The 21,298-nt window shown below is 37.4% G+C and overlaps 1 protein-coding gene across 10 annotated transcripts in view; it reads left to right on the plus strand.

The window, feature by feature from the left end:
- The first annotated feature begins 210 nt into the window (after positions 1 to 210).
- Positions 211 to 21,298, plus strand: part of NBEA (neurobeachin) — a 678,500-nt gene continuing 657,412 nt past the window's right edge. For all 10 annotated transcript variants that reach the window (XM_013044893.2, XM_013044895.2, XM_045069766.1 and 7 more), the window contains exon 1: positions 211 to 1,058. In XM_013044893.2, coding sequence (XP_012900347.2) covers positions 765 to 1,058 — 294 coding nt within the window. In that variant the 5' untranslated portion in view covers positions 211 to 764. The remainder of the gene's footprint in view (positions 1,059 to 21,298) is intronic.

Below are 21,298 nucleotides of genomic sequence, written 5' to 3' on the forward strand. Positions count from 1 at the left end.
CTCTAGGGAAAAAGTACAAGGAAGCCACTACCTGTCCCGCCTCTACCAGCTTGCCCCAGGGTCTGGCATTGGTCCCCATGCACCTGCTCACCTGTCTATCGGCTCAGGGTGGTTGGGGGAGGGAGGAGGGGTGTCGGGGTGGGTGGGTGGAAAAGAGAAGGAGGGCAGGGCAAAAGAGGGGGTGCACCGAGGGCTCCACCCCCGGAGACTCTGCGCAGGCGCAGTGGCCGCTACCGCAGGCAGGGGGCGGCAACATGGCGGAGTGAGCGGCGGCGTCGGGGCTTCACAACAACAGTGGCGCCCGTAGCAGCAGTAGCAGCAGCGTCAGTAGCGTCGGCTACAGCCTGAGCTTCAGCACCGGCCAGCGTCGTGGCCAGCTGCTCGCCCCTCAGGGCTTTTCAGAGCGGCGGCCGCATCTCCGCGGGGGGCGGGCCGGGCCGGACGGACCGGGAGGGGGAGAGAGAGGAGGCAGCGGTAGCGGCGGCGACAGCGGTATAGCTGCTGGGCGGGCACTGCCGCTCGCCGGGCAGCGGTTAGCGGCGCAGCCACCGCCGGGAATAAGCCTGGGAATAACCCACCGCCTCCGCCGGGGAGGGCGCCGGAGCGGGCCGGGCTGACGCGCAGGCGGGAGCGGGCCCGGCGCCGCGGCGCTGGTGGATGCTGGGGCTCCGAGGCGACGGCCGGGGGGCGGGGGCCGAGGCAGGTATAACGGTACCGGCGGAGGCAGCGCCTCTGCTCTTCCCTTCTACCCAGGAGGGGGGCAAATGGCGAGCGAGAAGCCGGGCCCGGGCCCGGGGCTCGAGCCTCAGCCCGTGGGGCTCATCGCCGTCGGGGCCGGAGGCGGAGGCGGCGGGGGCAGCGGCGGTGGCGGCAGCGGGGGCAGTGGGATGGGAGAGCTGAGGGGGGCGTCCGGCTCCGGCTCGGTGGTGCTGCCCGCGGGGATGATTAACCCTTCGGTGCCGATCCGCAACATCCGGATGAAATTCGCAGTGTTGATTGGACTCATACAGGTCGGAGAGGTCAGCAACAGGGACATCGTGGAGACGGTGCTCAACCTGGTAAGGGAAAAGGCGTGCTCTCCATCTGCCTCCCAGCCCCCCATAGCTTGCCTCCCCAGCCTCTTGCTCCCACACACCTCCACCCCCAGGGTCGCATACGCTGCGCGTCCCTGGGAGCCCCGATCGTCGGGCGGGTATTGCCCAGCGGGTGACCTGCCTGCGTGCAGCCTTAGCCACGCCACCTCCCAGCTCTCCTCTGGTCCTCTCCTGCCTCCTGAGTGCGGTGCCCAACTTAACACCGCTTATTATCACTTCTCCTGACTATGAGCAGAAATTATTCCTTGCCGTGCAGGTTGTGGGTTGACTTGAGAGTTTAGTTAGGGGGAGAGGAGGCCTCCTTTTCTCTGGGGTTCTTTCTTCTACACTCTTAATTGTCTGTGGTGTCGCTCTCCGAGGATGAAAGCCTTGCCCCTGGAGCCTAAATTCCCCCGTGCTACCGAAATGTGAGAAGCGCATTAGCTCTAACTTGAGCAGCTGGGGTGTGATGTTTTCAAATGAGGAAAATGATGCAGTTTTGCATCTGCCTTTAAATATATTCAGAGGCTGTGATGGAGAGTGTTGTGGCTGTATTTTGCATGCCCCCCCCCTTTCCCGCCCCATCTCTTTTTAGGCAGCCTTCTTTCTTTGTAATATTGCCCAGGGTATGCTGACCTCTTAGACATTTTTTTTTTTTTTTAATGCACACAAGGTGTTAAAATGTGAGGGCACCCAATCATACAGGTTGGTTTCTATGGTTGCCTTCCGAGAGCGTGGCATGTGGATCAAGACTAAAGGCAAGGTGTTAAATGAAGCCGTGGGTTTTGGTTTCTTTCATGATAAGAAAGAGTTACAGCAGAACTGTGTATGACTTAATGTTTTGCGCTATCTACAGAGAGGCTAAGAAGCGTTCAAGATGTCAGGGGAAGAAATGAGAAGAAATAAAGAAAGCAGAATCATAAATTACGGATAATTAAGAGTAGTTCATTTTTAATGTTTTGCAAATGCAGTTTTGCTGCAGCAAAGCTTTTAAAGCAGTTTCCTCTGCAATATCTAGTCTTTGATACACTGTTAAGGTAGGGTTTTGGAAGACAAGGCTTAAATCAGGAGCGGATCAGTTGACTTGTGTTTGGTGTGGAGTCACAGAAATGTAAAAATATGTTTACAAGGAGATTTTATAACACCTATATAGTCTGATTTTTCAGCCAAGCAATTATTTTTATTTCATCTATTGGAAAACTGAAAGAAAGCTGCAACTACAGCAGTGGTGCCCTGAGACGTGGATTAATGTCTGTGGTCTTATGAACCTCTTAAATTCACAGAAAAGTTAAAGCTGCTTTTTTCCCCCTTTTTTGCTAGTATGTCAAGTCAAAGAATATGTGTTTGCTTTGTTATATTATTACTTTTTACATAGAATACACCTCTTTCTACTCTACCTGTCAAATAAATCACCAAAAAAGTCATTGTAAGTTTGGGGGAATGTCACCTGGATATAACCAAATTCTTTTCAAAACAATGACAGAAATATTGTTTCTTTTAACCAGCTGCAAATAGGAGATCAGTACTTGCCTTTTTAAAAAACAAGCAAGATGAAATCTCAAAATATATTAGTATATTAGCAGGTACTGTATTTCTGTAAATTTAAAAGAACACATATAAAGTTTTTTTTTCCAGTTTTCACCTAACCAATACCATTTTTTAACCTTAGGTGATGTGATATTAGGTTATTTTAATAAGTGTTTGTATGCTTAGTACATTTTAACATGATAAGAGGCAATAGAGCTCTCACAAGCTGGAAACTGATTTGAATGTGTAACCAGTTTGGACTCTGCAGCAGTAGTGATGTATGCCAGATCAGTTCTTAACAGATGGGGTTCTATACATATACAGTTAGGTTAAGAAAGGAAGTGAAATACTTCTTTTGAAATAGAAAAGAAATTTAACTCTCTTACAGTGCAGTAAAAATCTGGCGTGAAGTCTCAGTATGCAAACATTATGTTAGAGATTAGCTTTACTGTTAAGCTTAATTGGAGTAATCAGAAATAAGGTAATACTGAAATGTTATATCCCAAATCCACATAAGACCTTTAACTCATTGATTTTGGAATAAAAAAGGTTAGGTTTAAAATTTCTTTGTACATATTTAAAGGATGCAGTAGTTCTTGAAACGTTTGGGGAAAAGAATATATGACAAAGGGAGCTATTTGCTATTAAGTTGTTAATTATATTGATTTTAGAATACAAATTGATCACTTGAAGGGTAATATTTCTTGAGCTGTAGGTTTAGGGCTTTATCTTTCTAATATACTCATGAAAAAAATGTCATGCTTAAGCTGGTTCTGAAAATACTTGGAAATCATAGGCATTTAGAAAATAATTATCAAAACAATTCTGTTAATAAGTAAATCAGTAAAATCCATTTAGGGAGCTTCGTGACTAGTTAGAAGTTAGAAGCTTCTAATATTATCTCTAAAGTGAGTTTTTTCAATTTTCAATCTTAATTTAAAATATTAAATTAAAAAAGTAGGTAGAAATAGTGAAATCTCTATCACAGTGCCATTTATGACAGAAAAGAAAGGAGGGAAACTGATGAAACTTCAAAACAAAACAGTTTCTACTTAAACAGTCTTAATCAGTCACTTTTGCCAAAATATTTATCATTTTTCATGTACATTCTATATCTCTAGATAAAATGGGAATACTAATTCATGGTTTTCAGGTGTTTTTTTTCTCTTGCCTTGCCTAAAGAATTAAAAGTTTTGCTGAGTGAAGTTTAAGTATGCAGTAAAATATAGGGTTTCTACGCAGTCATAGCTGTAATTTTTCTGCTTTTGTTTGCCAAGGTAGAGCTGTTTCCATTAATCAGGTGGGTTATGAATTTGTCGAAGAATCACAGATGTAAAGAGAAATAAAGTGATTAATTTCAATTGTAGATGGATATATTTTGTATAATGATATTGATAACTTGAAATGTTAAAATATAGCACCCAATATTTATATTTACAGAATCAGGAAGATGAGTAAATCAATTTATAAATAATGTTACAATGATATTATAGTGTCAAGAATTTTGCAGTGTAGCTGTGAAAGAAGCTGATCATCAACAAACTTTGACTTTAGGAAGAATTATTTAATGTAGCAGTACAAGAGAGTCCTAACTCTAGATAAGGAATTTGGTTGCCTGTTTCAGTTATAAAATAGGCATACTGCTTAATCGAGTGCTTCTTTTGTAAACACCCTTAACATATGTTTGTATAAGGCTTTTCTTTCCTTGAAGTAAATGCTATGTAAATATCATGTGTTCTTTGTTTATAAATGAAAGTTTCTTTTTATCAAAGATTTTAATATAAACATAGTTTTAGAAAAGATAAAATAGAGGATTGATATTTACTTAGTGAAAGAATTCAGGTTTGAATAGTTGTCTTAGGTAGTATAATTCTATAGCATTTGATTAAAAATTTTTTTCCCCAAATTACAGTGCCATATCAGTGTATCTTTTTTTTTTTTTTTTAAGATTTTATTTATTTATTTGACAGAGAGAAATCACAAGTAGAGGAGAGGCAGGCAGAGAGAGAGAGGGAAGCAGGCTCCCTGCCAAGCAGAGAGCCTGATGCGGGACTCGATCCCAGGACCCTGAGATCATGACCTGAGCCGAAGGCAGCGGCTTAACCCACTGAGCCACCCAGGCGCCCCATATCAGTGTATCTTGTAAAAAAAATACTTCCTCTGATAATTTCATTTTTTTACATGTGAATGGCATATTATATTGAAAACAATATAAGATACTTACCCGGGATTTTGTGGGCAAAGTTACTCTCCTCTCTTGCATATGAGTCATAGTATTTTTGTTAATAGGGAATTTTTAAGTGATTCTCTTGTGATTGAATGGGACAGTAGCTTTTTTTAGAGTTTTTTCCTTTGTAGTTTGAAAATCAGAATCATTTTCCCTTTAAAGATACATAGAATTTCACAAACAAAAGGTATATTCTGCATTTGAACTGAATTTATTTTAAAAATATGTAGTTGCATCTTGGAATCATGAAAGTCCATAATATTAACAAAATTACATTTACCTATATAAAAAGAGAATTTCCTGCATTTTAATTTACATTGGCATGTAAGTCATTTCATATTAACTTGAATTATTTTATTTTTGCTATTGAGTATTGCAAATTAAATTAAGAATCCATTTGTAAACATTGGAAGTTACACCATCAAGAGTTCTGAGATTTTCCACAGAAAGATTCATTTAGTCATGGAATGACACCAAAGCAGTATGGATAAGCCCTGAGAAATGTATAGAATTGTTGAATCATTATGATGTTACATTATGATGTTACATTATGATGTAACACTGTATGTTAATTATAGTTGAATAAAAAAAGAGCAAAGTGCAAATACTCTATAGCCAGATTATGATCAAGGCATATTAATTTTAAATAAGTATTTTGTATATTGCTAGTCAGTTTTTGGCAAATACTATGCTGTTGAATAAATGTATCTCAAGGTTCTATGTTTGCTATGCTTTCCCCAAACACAGTATAGAGAAATTCATTGGAGTTTATTCAATTGGAATAAAAAAAGTTAGGTTTAAAATTTCTTTGTACATTTAAAGATGCAGTAGGTCTTTAAATAGAAACTTTTGGGGAAAAGATTATATGACAAAGGGAGCTATTTGTCTTATCCCCCCGCCCTCCATTTTGGATCACTGATGTGCTACTGTATCCTAAAATTCAATCATCCACATTTTTGACTGTTTATTTAAATATTATTTTACATCAGTTTCATAGGCTTCTAATTTTTTGCCTGAACTTTTCACATTTCATGCATTGTCAGCATACAGGTATCCCCTGCTTTCCAAAAGTTGATGTTTTGCCATTTCACTTTTATGAAAGACCTATGTTAATACCTGTTTTTGTTAACCAAAAAAAAATCTGAAGATTTTTGCTTTTACAAAAAAAAACCATTACTGTACCAGTAATAGGTCTTTTGTCTTTTTTTTTTTTTAAAGATTTTATTGATTTATTTGACAGAGAGAGATCAGAAGTAGGCAGAGAGTCAGGCAGAGAGAGAGGGAGGAAGCAGGCTCCCCGCCGAGCAGAGAGCCTGATGTGGGGCTCGATCCCAGGACCCTGAGACCATGACCTGAGCCGAAAGCAGAGGCTTTAACCCACTGAGCCACCCAGGTGCCCCCTTGGGGCACCTGGGTGGCTCAGTCAGTTAAGAGTACAACCCTTTTTTTTTTTTTAAAGATTTTATTTAGTAATAGGTCTTTTGTAAAAGTGAAGTAGCATATTGCCAACTTAAGGAGAGTGGGAGATACTCTTCATTTTATGCATTTCGACTTTTGAAAGGTTTCACAGAATACTCTACTTTTGGGTAGTGGGGGAACCAGTATCTCCTTCTCCAGAGATACACCTATCACTCTCAAATATTTTTATTTATTTATTTTCCTACTGTTGTTATTTATGTGTGTTACCCCTCCTATGCTGTGAACTCCACAAGGGCAGGAGTCTGATTTATGCATACAGATGGTCCTTGCCTTAACTGATGGCTCAGTAATTTTTAGACTTTACAATGGTCCAAAAGTAAAACACACTCATTAAAAACCATACTTAGAATTTGACCTTTTCCTCGGTTAGTGATATGTAGTATGATACTCTCGCGTGATGCTAGGCAGCAAGTCACCTCCCTATTAGCCACTGGATCATGAGGTGGACAACTGATATACTCAGCCATTCTGTACCCATACAACCATTCTGTTTTTCTCTACTTTCAGTGTGTAGTATTCAATAAATTACAGGAGATAATTCAACACTTTATTATAAAATAGGCTTTATGTTAGATGATTTACCCAATTGTAGGCTACTGTAAGTGTTCTGAAAATGTTTAAGGTGGGCTAGGCCAAGCAATGATGTTCAGAATGTTAGATGTATTAAATGCATTTTTGACTTTTGATATTTTCAACTTACAATGGGTTTATCAGAACATAACATCATAAGTTGAAGATACATATTTATCTTTTATGTTTTGGTTCTTGGGTAAGTTAAATGCATTTTGAGTAGGAAGGACCGTATTATTAGGCAGTAGAAGACCAGTTTCTCAGCAGTCAACAGTAACGTCCAGACCCAAGATCCTGAAATAAATGAGACTCATTTAATGTATTGCCTAGTTTCGTAACTAGAAATGTGTGTTAAATATGTATGCATTATGTAGACCTTACTATATAGGTAAATGTTATTTTTAAACTGACACATTGGAAGAAGTAAGTATCTGATAAGAACTTTTTGTTTCAATAAACCTATGTATATATCAAATGTATAAGCACATGACAAAGATTATGTTCTTATTAGCAAAGAATACATATAAGGCTTTGAATAGAAATTAAAAAGTTATTGGGACACCTGGGTGGCTCAGTCAGTTAAGTGTCTGTCTGCCTTTGGCTCAGATCATGATCCCAGTGTCCTGGAATCAAGTCCTGTATCAGGCTCCTTGCTCAGTGAGTAGCCTGCTTCTCCCTCTGACTGCCCCTCCCCCTGCTTGTGCCTGTGCTTATGTGCACTCTCTCTCTCTCTCTTTCTCTGACAAATAAGTAAATAAAATCTTAAAAAAAATTAAAGTGTTTTTGCAGTATGTCATATTGCCAGGAATAGTGGACATCTTTTGTTTTTGTCTCTCTGGCATACATTTCCCTTTTTGATAAGGGCACTGTAGTTGCCTTTGAGGAAGCACTTACCTGCCGTTTTTTAGTTCAGCTGGTTTAGGTGGGCTGGGTATCTAACCCAGGCATGGCCAGAATCACTGTGATTGGCTCAGGGTTGAACATTTAACTCAAGGGGAGTCATAGGGTCAGTCATAGGACTTGTGCTGAAACTCATTCTTTTGGGGATGCTAAATTGGTATCATCCTATAGTTGTGGGAGCCTGTATTAGAATTTGACTTAGTATGGGGAGAGAGAGAAATATGTCCTTTTTAAAAAAACAAAACAAAACATTTATTTGAGAGAATGTTTGTGCATGAGTGTTTGCGCATGTGCATGAGCAGGGGAAGGGGCAGAGGGAGAAGGAGAACCTGGAACAGACTTCCTGCTGAGCATGGAGCCCAATGGTGGGCTCCAAGCTGGGCTCAATCCCAGGACCTCGAGATCATGACCTGAGCTGAAATCAAGAGTGGATGCTTAACTGACAGCCACTCTGGTGCCCCAAGAGAGAGAGAAATACATTCTTGATTCTGCTTGAACCTCTGGCATTCTCTGGAGAGAATAATCTATGGAGATTATTTTCTAACCATTAAATTCTCTTTTAAAGTTTATTATTGTTGTTAGCTTCAAGTCATTTTAAATTGGGGCTCTGTCACTTGTTAATGGAAAGAATCCTTCCTAGCATAGACTTTAGTAAATAGAAATGGTATGTTGTAAGGAATAGACTTTAAATGTTGAAATGGAGTAGAAGGCAATGAAGACTTTGCTTTCCCCTAGCAATTCCTTTTAAGGAATTACAGAACAGCTGCTTTAAATTGTCACCTGGGTATCTTTGCCCATGGAATTACTGAGTTGGTAACTTTAGGGGGATACTTTAGTTTTTGGTCACTTTTTTGTGGCCTTTGATAATGTTTTAGAGGAGAGCAGCTAGCTTTGGTGCAAGCTGGCATGGTTGAAAGACAGGGAAGAAAATACTGGGAGACTGAATGTTGTTAGGATATTGAAAAGATGGAAATCTGGATTAAGCTATATCTTGACAAGATTTCTGGCTCTGATGCTAATTCAACCAGTTGATTGAAGGTAATTGACCAAAAATTTCTTAGGTTTGAGAAAACTACTTTGAGAGGGGTGCGCGGTCGGCTCAGTTGGTTAAATGACTGCCTTCGGCTCAGGTCATGATCCTAGAGTCCTAGGATCGAGTCCCGCGTTGAGCTCCCAGCTCCATGGAGAGTCTGCTTCTCCCTCTGACCTTCTCCTCTGTCATGCATCTCTCTCAATCTCTCTCTCTCTCTCTCAAATAAATAAATAAAATCTAAAAAAAAAAAAAAGAGACTTCAAGAATAACTTCAAGTCTGGGAAACAAAGATCTGTATTCCTTTCCTTCTAAGGCAGTTCTAAGCTTTAGTAAGAGGAAGTTGGCTGCTAAAGCAGCGTAGCTGCTGGATGGAAAATCTAAGCTATGAGCTATGAAGGTGAGCAGACAAGTGAGGTCTTCTGAGTTAGTAGGAATGAGTACATCTGCATTGGTTGAACAAGCAACTGCATTGCCAGGATAAGAAGTTCTTGCTACTCTAACCAGTAGTGTACCGTGTGTGCTTCAAATTAGTGACCATGGTTTACCTTTGCCACTCTTCTAAGTGCAAATTATTATTTATGTTCTTTACCATCCTATATTAAGTATCAGGGAGGTAGCTAAATTTATTGTATAACTACATGTTGTCAGGTAATGAGGTACCACCAAAAAGAATGCACATTTGGACTTGACCAATTCATAACATAAAGTTTTATTAGACTTGTAGCTTGATGCATTAACTTGACATTGTCTTTGTCTCTTCCTCACTCCCTGCTCACCCCACACCTCCTTGAGGCTATGGTAGTAACATCTTTTTCTTCTAAAGATTTTATTTATTTATTTATTTATTTTAAGATTTTATTTATCAGAGAGAGGGGAGAGAGCGAGCACAGGCAGACAGAATGGCAGGCAGAGGCAGAGGGAGAAGCAGGCTCCCTGCCGAGCAAGGAGCCCGATGTGGGACTCGATACCAGGACGCTGGGATCATGACCTGAGCTGAAGGCAGCTGCCCAACCAACTGAGCCACCCAGGCGTCCCAAGATTTTATTTATTTATTTGACAGACACAGTAAGAGAGGTAACACAAGCAGGGGGAGCGGGAGAGGGAGAAGCAGGCTTCCTGCTGAGCAGGGTGTGGGGCTCCATAGGACCCTGGGATCACAGCCCAAGCCTACGGCAGACACCTAACAACTGAGCCACCCAGGTGCCCAGTAGTAACATTGTTAAACATGGGTATTAAAGAATTATGTATATATGGAGAAGTGAATATATACATGAAAAATTATGTATACATACCTTATGGGCAGCCAAGGGCTAGAATGTTACAATTTTCTGACATTTTGGCTGTATAACATCCATTTTTTCTGCTGCTAACAGTTCTAGATTTTTTGAGACTCCTCTCGAAGTCATCCCTTCTTGATTCTTTGTTTATATGGTTTGGGGTTTCTGTGGATTCCTTTCTGCTTTCCTGAATCAGAAGCAGAAACTGGACCTGGCTCATCAATAAAACTTTTGGTTAAAATTCTAGCTGCACATCTGAGTAGCTTGGTAACTTCTTTAATTCTGTCAGAGAAAGATATTGACCATTAGTGTTGACAAAATGTTAGAATATAAGTCTGTATTTGACTGGCAATCTGTCACCATGAATCAGGGTATGCTTGAGAATGGACCTATCACAGAGGCACCTAGAATGAGGAGATAGATTACCAACAACATCTTTAGAACCGTTCAGGTCAGTTGTATCCCCTGACCTTTCAATGCATTAAGCTAATAAATTTCTTATTTTGCTTGAGCCAGTTTGAGTTGCACTCCACTGACTCCTGACCAGTATTCTAAATAAAAAAAAAAAAACAAAAAAACCCCAAAAAACAAAAAATCCCCAAAACCTTAGGTATTAAGTATTATAGGACGAGTCCTAAGAAAAATATTAACTTGGCAAAGGACTTGGTATATTTCAAGAATACATATTGCTCATTGATATAAAAATTTATTTTCACTAATAACAATAATAATGTACAATGAAAAACAAGTGATTAAAAAATTACCATTGTTTCCTAGGCATGCTAAAATAATCATTTTTAAAAGATTATTTATTTATTTGAGAGACAGTGGGTGCGAGTGAGTAAGCATGAGCCAGGGGAGGGGCAGAGGGAAAGGGAGAAGAAGACTCCCTGCTGAGCAAGGAGTCTGACCCCAGAGCTGGATCCCAGGACCCCAAGATCATGACCTGAGCTGAAGGCAGACACTTAAGACCCACTGAGCCACCGAGGTGCCTGGATAAAGTAGTCTTAAATGATGTTGTAGGGTATGTAAAATGTTAACAGCTACTCTGAATGACATTTTAACCCTATGTATCAAGAGATTTAAAGATGTTCTTGTCATTAATTCTTAGTTCTTTAGGCTGAGGAAGAATTACCTGGGGACAGGTATGAGGGATAAATGTAGTTTTATGATATAAGAAAAAATTGGCAACAACCTAAAAGTTCAACAGTAGGAAAAGGTTAAATGAATTATTTTACATCCATATTATGGGATATCACACAGCTGTTAACACTTTATGTGCCTCAATTTCCTTATGGGTAAAAGGGGATATTTACCTCAAGGCTGTTGGGCAGATTAAATGAAATAGTGTATGTAAAGCCTTTGGTACACAGTTTATTTAGGGCTTACTATTATTAACTTTATTCTTATCTTGAGCCTGAGGATCATCTGATCATAGAAAAAAGACAATGATCTAAATAAAACTGAGCTGTTCTCTTTTAGTTTGGAGTACCTGACCCTGATGAACCTGTCAGAGAAGGGATCATAGGTACTTACAGATCAGGCTCTTCTGGTGAAACACAGGAGGTCTGTTTTCCAGCATCCTGCATTGTCTGTATTAGTGCCTGAGGTAGTTTTTCCTAATTACCTACTTTGAGTAAGGTAGATGGAAAACTGGGGAAGGAAATAGATAGGAGGTAACACAAGTTTCTTTGCCTAGAATCAGTTCTATCTCTTCCTTTCCTCACATGGCTGTATTTTACATTTAGATGTAGTAGGACATGATTGGTGATCCTAGTAAATAATTCTTCCCTCTGGGAGTATTAGCTTAAATATTTAGAAGACTTCTTGAGTAACAAGCCAAAGGGGGAAGTTAGGGGATTAAAAACTATTTTGTGATCTGTTGTTTTGGAAAACAATATTAGCCTATAGGTTAACAGCTCTTAACTGTTTAAAATCCATTTGTGAAATTGTACTGTGTTAACTAGTCCTCAGAATAACTTCTTGTTCGGATACCACTCTATAGATGTGGATACTAAGGCTGCAGGAAATGTGTGTGAGGTAGTTAGATAAGTCTGTCTAGGTATTAAGTAGCAGAGGTGGGACTCAGGCCTTCAGATTCAAAAAAGCTAGAGTCCTTTTCATTATTAAACAAAGTGAAGCTACTTAGAAATCATCCCAAAGGCCAGCACTATATGGAGAGTGATGTTGGTAGGGAGGGTCCAGCCAGTCTCAGTGAGCTGGTGCTATGGTAGGGAATACTGCCCTTGGAGGACTCAGGACTAGCTGTTTACAGGAAATCAAAATGAATGTAGGACAGTTTGATGGATTTGTATACAAAAAAGATTTTAGCAAAAGTTAGTGTGAACTATTTATTTTTGAGTTTTTGGGAATAATTGATTATACAGTGTTATAAATGGTAACTAATTTTGAATTGTTGACCTTTTCTTAGGCTACTTTGAACCAAAATAGTAGCATACATTAATATATTTATCTTATATAGAGAAAGTGGATATGTGATATGTTAGTATTAATTATATGGACCACCACATATATCATATTTGCATGGATAAAACAAATGAGTTATAGAAGGAATTATTCTAGGGTCTAGGTAATATAAGTTCCCGTAATTGTGATTCCTTTTTCAGTTTAAGAAAATAAAGCAAACATTGATAAATAGCAAATTTTATGGAAGTGTAAATGTCTAGATACATTTATCTTTAGCAAATACCTTCATATTCTGAGAGATATAACCTGCAGCTGGTTTAAAGATGGCATACATGTATTTCTACAGTTATCTTAAAATTTTTTACTTGTGGGGAGGGATTGGCATTTATAGGTTGGGTTTGGTTTCATACTTTATGTTTTTAATTATTCTCTCCCAACCCCATTGAAGTAAATGTGGGTTTACTTTAATATAATAAGTCAACTGTGGCTGAAGTTAAGTGGCTGTCCAAGTTTGCAAAGCAGTTTAGTTGGAGAAATGAGACTAAAAGCTAGAGGTCTCATTTCCAGGTTCATTGCTGTTTAAAATATATAGAAACCTTTGGGGCGCCTGGGTGGCTCAGTGGGTTGAGGCCTCTGCATTCGGCTCAGGTCATGATCCCAGGGTCCTGGGCCCTGTGTCAGGCTCTCTGCTCAGTGGGGAGCCTGCTTCCTCCTCTCTCTGCCTGCCTCTCTGCCTGCTTGTGATCTCTGTCTGTCAAATAAATTAAAAAAAAAAAAAAAATAGAAACCTTTAATGATGGTGATGACAGTGATAGCAGCTTACACTTATTAAATCCATACATGCCAAGCAGTATGTTAAGCATATGATATGCATTATCTCATTTTATCATCTTGTTGTTAAATGTAAAATCTTCAGTGAAATAAAAATAGTCTTCTTTCTAAGTTACACTAAGTCTGATATCTTAAAAGAGAAGTGTTTTGAGCTTCAGTTAAGCAATATTTTATTATAAAATGTCATAAAACTATTTTACTTGATTTGTACTAATTTTGTATAATTTAATTACCCTTTTGAAGTCCTTGAATTTAAATTATTTAAAAAACTTATGAGATAGGAGTCATCACTGGAAAAGTGTTCCTTTTATTATATTATATTGACTGTTACTTGCTAAATAATTACTGCATTTCTTAAGTCATCATATTTTTCCACCTTTCTCTAAAAAAACACCTACTTGTGTTTCAAGATTTAGTTCTCATCCCCTACTTAGGCCATACCTTCCTGGAGCTCCCCCTAAAAGCTCTTCCTCCAATCTTGTGCTTTCCCATATCATTTTGTACATACCTTAGAATCAGTACTTGCACATTCTATTTTAAATATTTGTTTACTTGTCAGACTACCCTAGAGACTCTGAATCCCTTGAGATCAGAACATTGTGTTATTCACCTTGGTTTCATGAGTACTTATCGTAGAATCTGGAATTTTGTGCTGCTTATTGAACTTGGTTTTGGAATGAGGATTTTTTTTTTCACCTTTGATATTGTGTGCTTGTTTTTGACACTTTTGATTTGGGTATAAATCTTGTCTTCGCAAGCTTTTATGGTTCTTTCAATTTCTATGTTTGCCTCTTTTGTAACATTTCAATTTTTATTTTTCTTGGGGCAGGGGGAAGATAAATATTTTTAGGTGTGTACATGCATGGTTTTTATGTTTAAAAGAAAGTTTAAATTTGAAATGGGTTATAGGGTCTTCAGATCTGGGCAAAAGTCTAACTCTATCTCTTACCTAGGCGAGGAATGAGAATCAGGTAGATTAAGATCCTGTGGTCTTTCACAGACTAGGAATTAACACCTAGATTCCCTGACTCTTCATCCAGTGCTTTATCCATTTTATCTTGGTGCCTACAGTTGCGCTTTGCCCCAGCTCTTATCAAATAGAAGCATGCTTTTTGTTTGTTTGCTTGTTTGTTTTTTGTTTTCGTTTTTTCACTCAGGCAAGCTCAGGATACTTAAATGACCATTCAAGAAATTACTGAGTAATCCTAACCTAGTGTTCTATTGTCAGAGTAAAGATACTCATTGGGCATATAAAAAAGAATTTTTTACGTAGTCCCTCCCTTCAGTAACTGGAGGTTCAGCACCAGGAAATAGAATAAGCAGATACATTACAATGGTAAATAGTGATATTATAAAGATTTACATAAAATGCCATAGAGACAATGGATCCACTAACTTTCCGTGGAGGATTCCAGGAAGGTCATCTTGTTAGGTGACTTTTGAACTGGATTTTGAAGGACAAGCAACTGTTTCCCAGGATATAAAGGGCAAGAATGGAAAAGCTTTCTATAAAGAGGAGGTAGCTTGCATAAGGACACAGGTCATGAGAAAGTGTTTCCATGGTTTTGTTTTCTACTGTTAACTATAATCTACTGTTAGATCAACTTCATTTCTTTTTATAGAAATCCCTCTATTTTTATTCCATGAGTATTCACATTTTTCCCCCCCTCTCAGGCTTTTCAGGGGAGGTATAAAATTTATTAGAGTCCAATTCAGTTAATTATTTCAGGAGCTCAATGTATATAGATAGGTATCTTACTTATACTTACCCAAACTTCTGATAAATTGGCTCTTTGACATAGAGGGGCTTATCTTTTTCCTGTCAACTTTTCCTTTCTTCTGACTGTTATACTATTGTGTAATAATTATGTACACATAGTAGGCATTCAATAAAAACCAGGTGAATAACCAGAACTTCTTAACTATTCCTAAATTGGAACTCTGTACCTATTAAATAGTAACTCCCCAGTCCTTTTCCCTCAGGCCCTGGGGACCATCATTATACTTTTCTGTCCCTATGAATTTGACTATTCTGGGTACTTCATGTAAGTGTAATCATACAGTATTTGTCTTTCTGAGTCTGGCTTATTTCACTTACCATATGTCTTCAAAGAGTAAGAGTTTTTATTCAAACCAGTCTCCATTGGCAACACAGATAAGATACTCTGGAGACTATATTTGTATGTTACATTTATAAATTCATGATCTGCATGATCAGTCTCTTTGTTGATGGAACCAAAAGAACGTAGTCCCCAATAAGAAAAAGTAATTTCTCTATGACTCAGGTTCTTTACTCCTATTTCTTGAATATTACGTGGAATAGAGATATATAAACTAGTAGTAGTAGTAGTAGTAGTAGTAGTAGTTCTTTAAAAATTTACTCCCATAGTATAACTGTTCTTGATCCTTTTATTTTGGGACTTGTCAGAAAATCAGCATAGAGTTCTTACCCTGTAAATTCTTAGTATTTCTCTTTCTTCTCTTTATATTAAAAGCCTAACATAATTTACATTTACACTGGTAAGACAGTCTCAGAGGGTGAGGGAAGGGAAGAGACTCAGCAGGCCAAGCCAGAATTCTCTTTGAGTAGGCACAGGGAAAGAAAGACCAGGGACATTCACATATGAATAATTCTTGTCACCTAAAAAATTAATTAATTATGGAAGATGGCAGCTAATTTGTTACAGTGATTTCAGTTTTTTATGGGATACTCAGTAGTGATTTTTACCTCAATTCCTCCTTCATTTAAAAAAAAAAAACAACAACCTGTAATTTATTTTTCCTTGAGAGGTTTTTTTTTTAATGTGCTTCTATTAAAAAAATCTGTTTGGGTGCCTGGGTGGCTCCATGGGTTAAAGCCTCTGCCTTTGGCTCAGGTCATGATCTCTTGGGGTCCTGGGATCGAGTCCTGCATTGGGCTCTTTGCTCAGTGGGGAGCCTGCTTCCCCCTCTCTCTGCCTGCCTCTCTGCCTTTTTGTGATGTCTGTCTGTCAAATAAATAAATTATTTTAAAAATCTGTTCAATTTTTCTTATCTCTAAAATTTTTCTGTCAAGTTATGTACCTAGTTACAAGCTTCTAGAGAGCATGCCCATATCTGTTTGAAGTCATTTTATATAATACACAGCTTCTGAAGATGACATTATTTTTAACCCCTTTTCCCTTTGTTTTTAACAAATAACATAATTTAGCTATCTTCTTTTATACCGTTTCAGTATAGGTCTAGCTTATCTTTCTATTTCCAAAGATTTTATTTTTTTGAGAGTGAGACAGCAAGCTTTTGTGTGTGTTTTGTGGGGAGATTATGGGGAGGCAAGCCAACTCCATGTTGAGTACAGAGCCCAATGCCGGGCTAGATCTTAAGATCCTGAGATTGTGACCTGAGCTGAAATCAAGAGTCTGGTGCTTAACTGACTGAGCCATGCAAGCACCCCTAGGCCTAGCTTATCTTAAATAACTTACTAAAGGTTTATCAATCATGACTATATTTATGCTATTTTAAAGATTTTGTTTATTTGACAGACAGAGATCACAAGTAGGCAGAGAGGCAGGCAGAGAGAGAGAGGGAAGCAGGCGCCCTGCTGAGCAGAGAGCCTGATGTGGGGCTCAATCCCAGGACAATGGGATCATGACCTCAGCCGAAGGCAAAGGCTTTAACCCACTGAGCCACCCAGGTGCCCCTATTTATGCTATTTTAAAGTCTAATGAAAACTATGACTCATTGTATAAGCTTGTCTTTTCATATATTTACTACTTGTTTTGAAGTGCCATCTCTTTTTGCTTGTCTGTAGCTATACTATACAGTGTAGAAGCCACTCCATTTTGGGACTATTGAGCACTTCTTAAAATGTGGCTAGTAAGAATATAGATGTGCTTTAAGTTTAAAATACACACCGATTTTTAAGACTTAGTTTGGGAAAAAAATATATAAACTCTTATTATTAATTTTTATATTGGTTACATGTTGAAATGAAAGTTTTAGTTATATTGCCTCTTGGGTTATTTTATTATAAATAAGTTTTATATATATATATATAAATATACAGATATTTATATATATGTTACCCTCACCTGTTTAATTTTACTTGTTCTAATGTGGCTATTATAATTTTTTAATTATATATGTGGCTGACATTATATTTCTCTTATTTTTTTGTCTATAGCTAACTTAAATATTGGGTATACAACTAACTCAGTAATTAGGTCCTGTAGGTCTTAAATTGAAAACTTTGGGAAGTAAATTATACTTTGCCTGATTTTCTAAATTTTCATATAAGTTACTTACCCTTTATCTTTGGAGAAAAAAAGATTCATGCTTAACACTGCTATTAGAGTATGTTCATCAGTAAGGAGGAGATGATAGATTCACATTTTTAAGCTCTCATTGAGGGAAGGGATATGAGAAGAGATTCCTGATGCCTGGTGATGGGTCTGATACACTGTAAGCACTCGATGAATATTAACTTAAAATAATGTTTAGGTTGAGATTTGAAAAGGTAGTTGATGATAGGGTATATGACACCTATATTTTATTGAGTAAAGCTGTAGCTTAAATATACCTGTGTAAATTTGTGCCCTGTGGAGAGAGAAGGTGAGTTTGGTTTTCAGTGCCTACCTACTGTCTTGAAGGGGAGGAGCTAGATCTCTCTGGGCATTTGTAGTTCATGAATAAGAGAGAAGGTGGAGGAAGAGATGAAAGGAACGGAACTGCGGGTGTTGGAAGTTATTTTGAATTTTTTCAGTCTCATAAAAATAGAATTCTAAAAATTACAATATTTTATCAAAGTAGAGTTAATGGTTTTCTGAAATGTAGAGGAAAATTCAAACTGGCTTGAGAGAGTTCAGTATCAGGATCACCATAAATAAGGCTTTTGCTTTAACTGACTTGGTCTTAATACTATATTGTACTTTTCTTCCTCTGAGCAAATTCTGTTCCCTCCCACCACTGAAAGGATGCCGGTTTTTCCTTTCTGCACTTCAAATTATAGTTTTTCATTTACCAGCATTTCAGAATTGAAAGAATGTTCCAAACCGCCCCCCCTAAAACTGTTAGCAGCTAGATCAAGTATTAGTATATGTAATAATGCACCAGCTATTTATAAGGCAGCATATTTACTTGTCTTGGTTTTTAAGAGTTGAGATTTAATGATTCATCTTTACCAAGGCGTGACTTTTCACAATGTAGTTTTCTTTGGAGTATCTGTACCTATGAATAAAATATGCTAAGTTGTGAATTTTCTCCCTAGCTGTTAATCTGTTCATATTTACTTGCTTGTTTCATTGCTATTATTGTTGAAGTCTTCCACCTGGCAGACAGCAGGCCCTAACTGGGTGGGATTGTAGGTTCAATCTTTTAACCATTGACTATACTAAGGTTAGATTCAGATGGAAATGTAATCCATTTTCTTAGTCTCATTAGTATCACACAGAGACTGAGTGAACTAAGTGGTCACAGTTCAACAGATTGCCTGAATGGTCATGGAATTGTTTTTGAACTATTAACATTTTCTCATCTGGGCTTTAGAATCAAGAACATTCATTTTTGGGATAATTGACTTATTTTGGGGATGGTTTGAGAAGCTGTAGAAGAAGCATTTTTCTCTATGAAAATACTATTTAGCTACTTTTTTAGGAATTATGTTGAGCAAATTTATATTAGTTAAATTTGCTGATTTTTAAAATTAATTATATTGGGCTTTTTAATTCTAGAGATAACATTCAACCTGATTAGTGATTGCACTCTGAAAGGTAAAGTATTTTAGTTACTGCATGACAAACTGTCATTCAGAATGACAGCTGAACCCACTTACATTGAACAATTGTGCTGCCAAACTGAAATAAATTGAAGATGACCTGCTTAGAAAATATGGGATATAGACATTTACAACATAGATTACAGTTCCAGAGAGAGAGTGGTTGAGGTTTTGGATCAATATGATAATGTATTTCGTATCTTAGAGCCTTAATTTATTATCTTCGTATGTAAAAGGAATAAAGATCTATTAATGGGGAGGTAGTTTATGGGAATACAATTTAATAATTAGATGTATTATATTTGTGATATATGTTGCTACTTGTTAAAAAGGGACTCTGTTAATGAAGTTTATTCCTGAAGAAACACCAGAGATCTTATAAATGCTTTGCTTTGTATTATGATACTCAGTAATGTTTAATATATACTGTTATCGAATTATAGCATTCTATAGTTGACTTTATTTTCTGATTGATTAAATTATTCAAGTTAGAGTACAATATTTAATTTGTAGTTTATCTAGTTCTTTTGTTCTTTTGTTTGCCCTTTCTCCCTTCCCTATTTAAATATTGGTCTATGGTATCTGACTGTATATACTCATTTTTAGCCTAGCCTCCATCTCTGACTGTGTATCCATTTTGTTCAAACAAATATTTATTGAATATTTGTATTCATGTATGTAATGTATGTATGTAATGCTAGGCACTGAGGATACAGTGAGGATACAGTGATCAAGACAACACCCTACCCTGGAGTTTTTCATACTGTATCAGGTGATAAATACAGGCAATTAAATGTTTAAATTCCTATAATAGAAATAAATGAGGGTATAGTGTGCCACACTGAAGAGAGTGACTTACTTATGAAGTCAGGGGAGGGCTTCATACAAGCGGTGGTGCTTGAGTTGAGGTTTGAAATATGGCTATCTGTCTAGAGCTGTGCAGTCTTTTGGTAGCCACCAACCACATGTGGTTAGTGACCAGAAGAAATGTTCTGAAAGCATAAAATGCACACTTGATTTTGAAGACTTGGTATAAAAAATGTAAAATTAGTAATTGAAAAATATTTGTTACATGTTGAAAGGTTACTTTAGATATATTGGGTTAAAAAATGTAATTTAATTTCTCATGTTTACATTTTCTTATAATAGGATCAATAAAATTTAAAACTACATATGTGGCTTACATTTTTACTGGGCAGCCCTAGTTTAAAGGGGAAATCTCAAAAATAAATGAACCATTGGGAATACAGAAATAAAATAATATGCTAGTATGTTTTCTTTCTTCATATGTATGGATATGTATATACGTAGGTGTCTGTGTATACCTAGATAACATATACTTGTACATACAGATGCATATCTATAATCTTATATTGTTTGAGCCACTCATATTTTGGGTATTCCTGTTATGTGTCAGTATACCACCTCCTAACTAATGCATTGACTTAATAGCAACAATTTAAAAACCACATATCATTGAGGAAAACCTTGTTCTCCCTGCTCTGGTAAAAATTGCCTAAATAATTCATGGAGATCAATATGGCAACAAATTAAAATGCATTTTATTGTCAGCAAATACTTTGGAAGGCAAATTGTAAACATTGCTTCAGAGTTGAAGAAACAATTACAATAAAATGTTAGGAATTTGTTTTGTAGGAGTTGGATGAAAGTGCTGTTACTTCTAATGTGTTTTGCTAGATATTTGCTTATATTATTTGCTAGACTGTTTCTTAATAAAATAAATGACTGCTTTTTGTGAATTACTATTTTAAAATATATGTGAAAATATACTTTCTGGAAATCATGTTTGTTCTATTTACCAAAATCAGAAATCAAGAAGTAATCTTACTTTTACCTGGAAAATAGGATATACAGTTTGTTATTTACTTGATTTATCAGAATCAGGGTCGCCTATTGTATTTAGATTGCTAATTTTAGTATTAATTATCAGGACTTCAAAGATTATCTGGTTTTTAGCTACAGAAACCTAGGCACAGGGAAGTTACTGATCTAATCTGGGCTTCACAGTTTTAAAATTGCCATACCTTAAGACTAGATTTCAGGTTTCTGAATTTCTAGACTAGCAATTACTCCTTCTATTATATTCAACTTGAGGTTGTTGGATTTGGCTGGTGTATTAGTTTGCTAGAGCTGCTGTAACAATTGCCACAAAGTGGATAGCTTGAACAACAGAAATTTATT

The sequence above is a fragment of the Mustela putorius genome, unplaced genomic scaffold (assembly GCF_011764305.1).
Source record: "Mustela putorius furo isolate JIRA1106 unplaced genomic scaffold, ASM1176430v1.1 tig00003942_pilon_pilon_pilon, whole genome shotgun sequence".
In the NCBI taxonomy this organism is placed as follows: domain Eukaryota; kingdom Metazoa; phylum Chordata; class Mammalia; order Carnivora; family Mustelidae; genus Mustela; species Mustela putorius.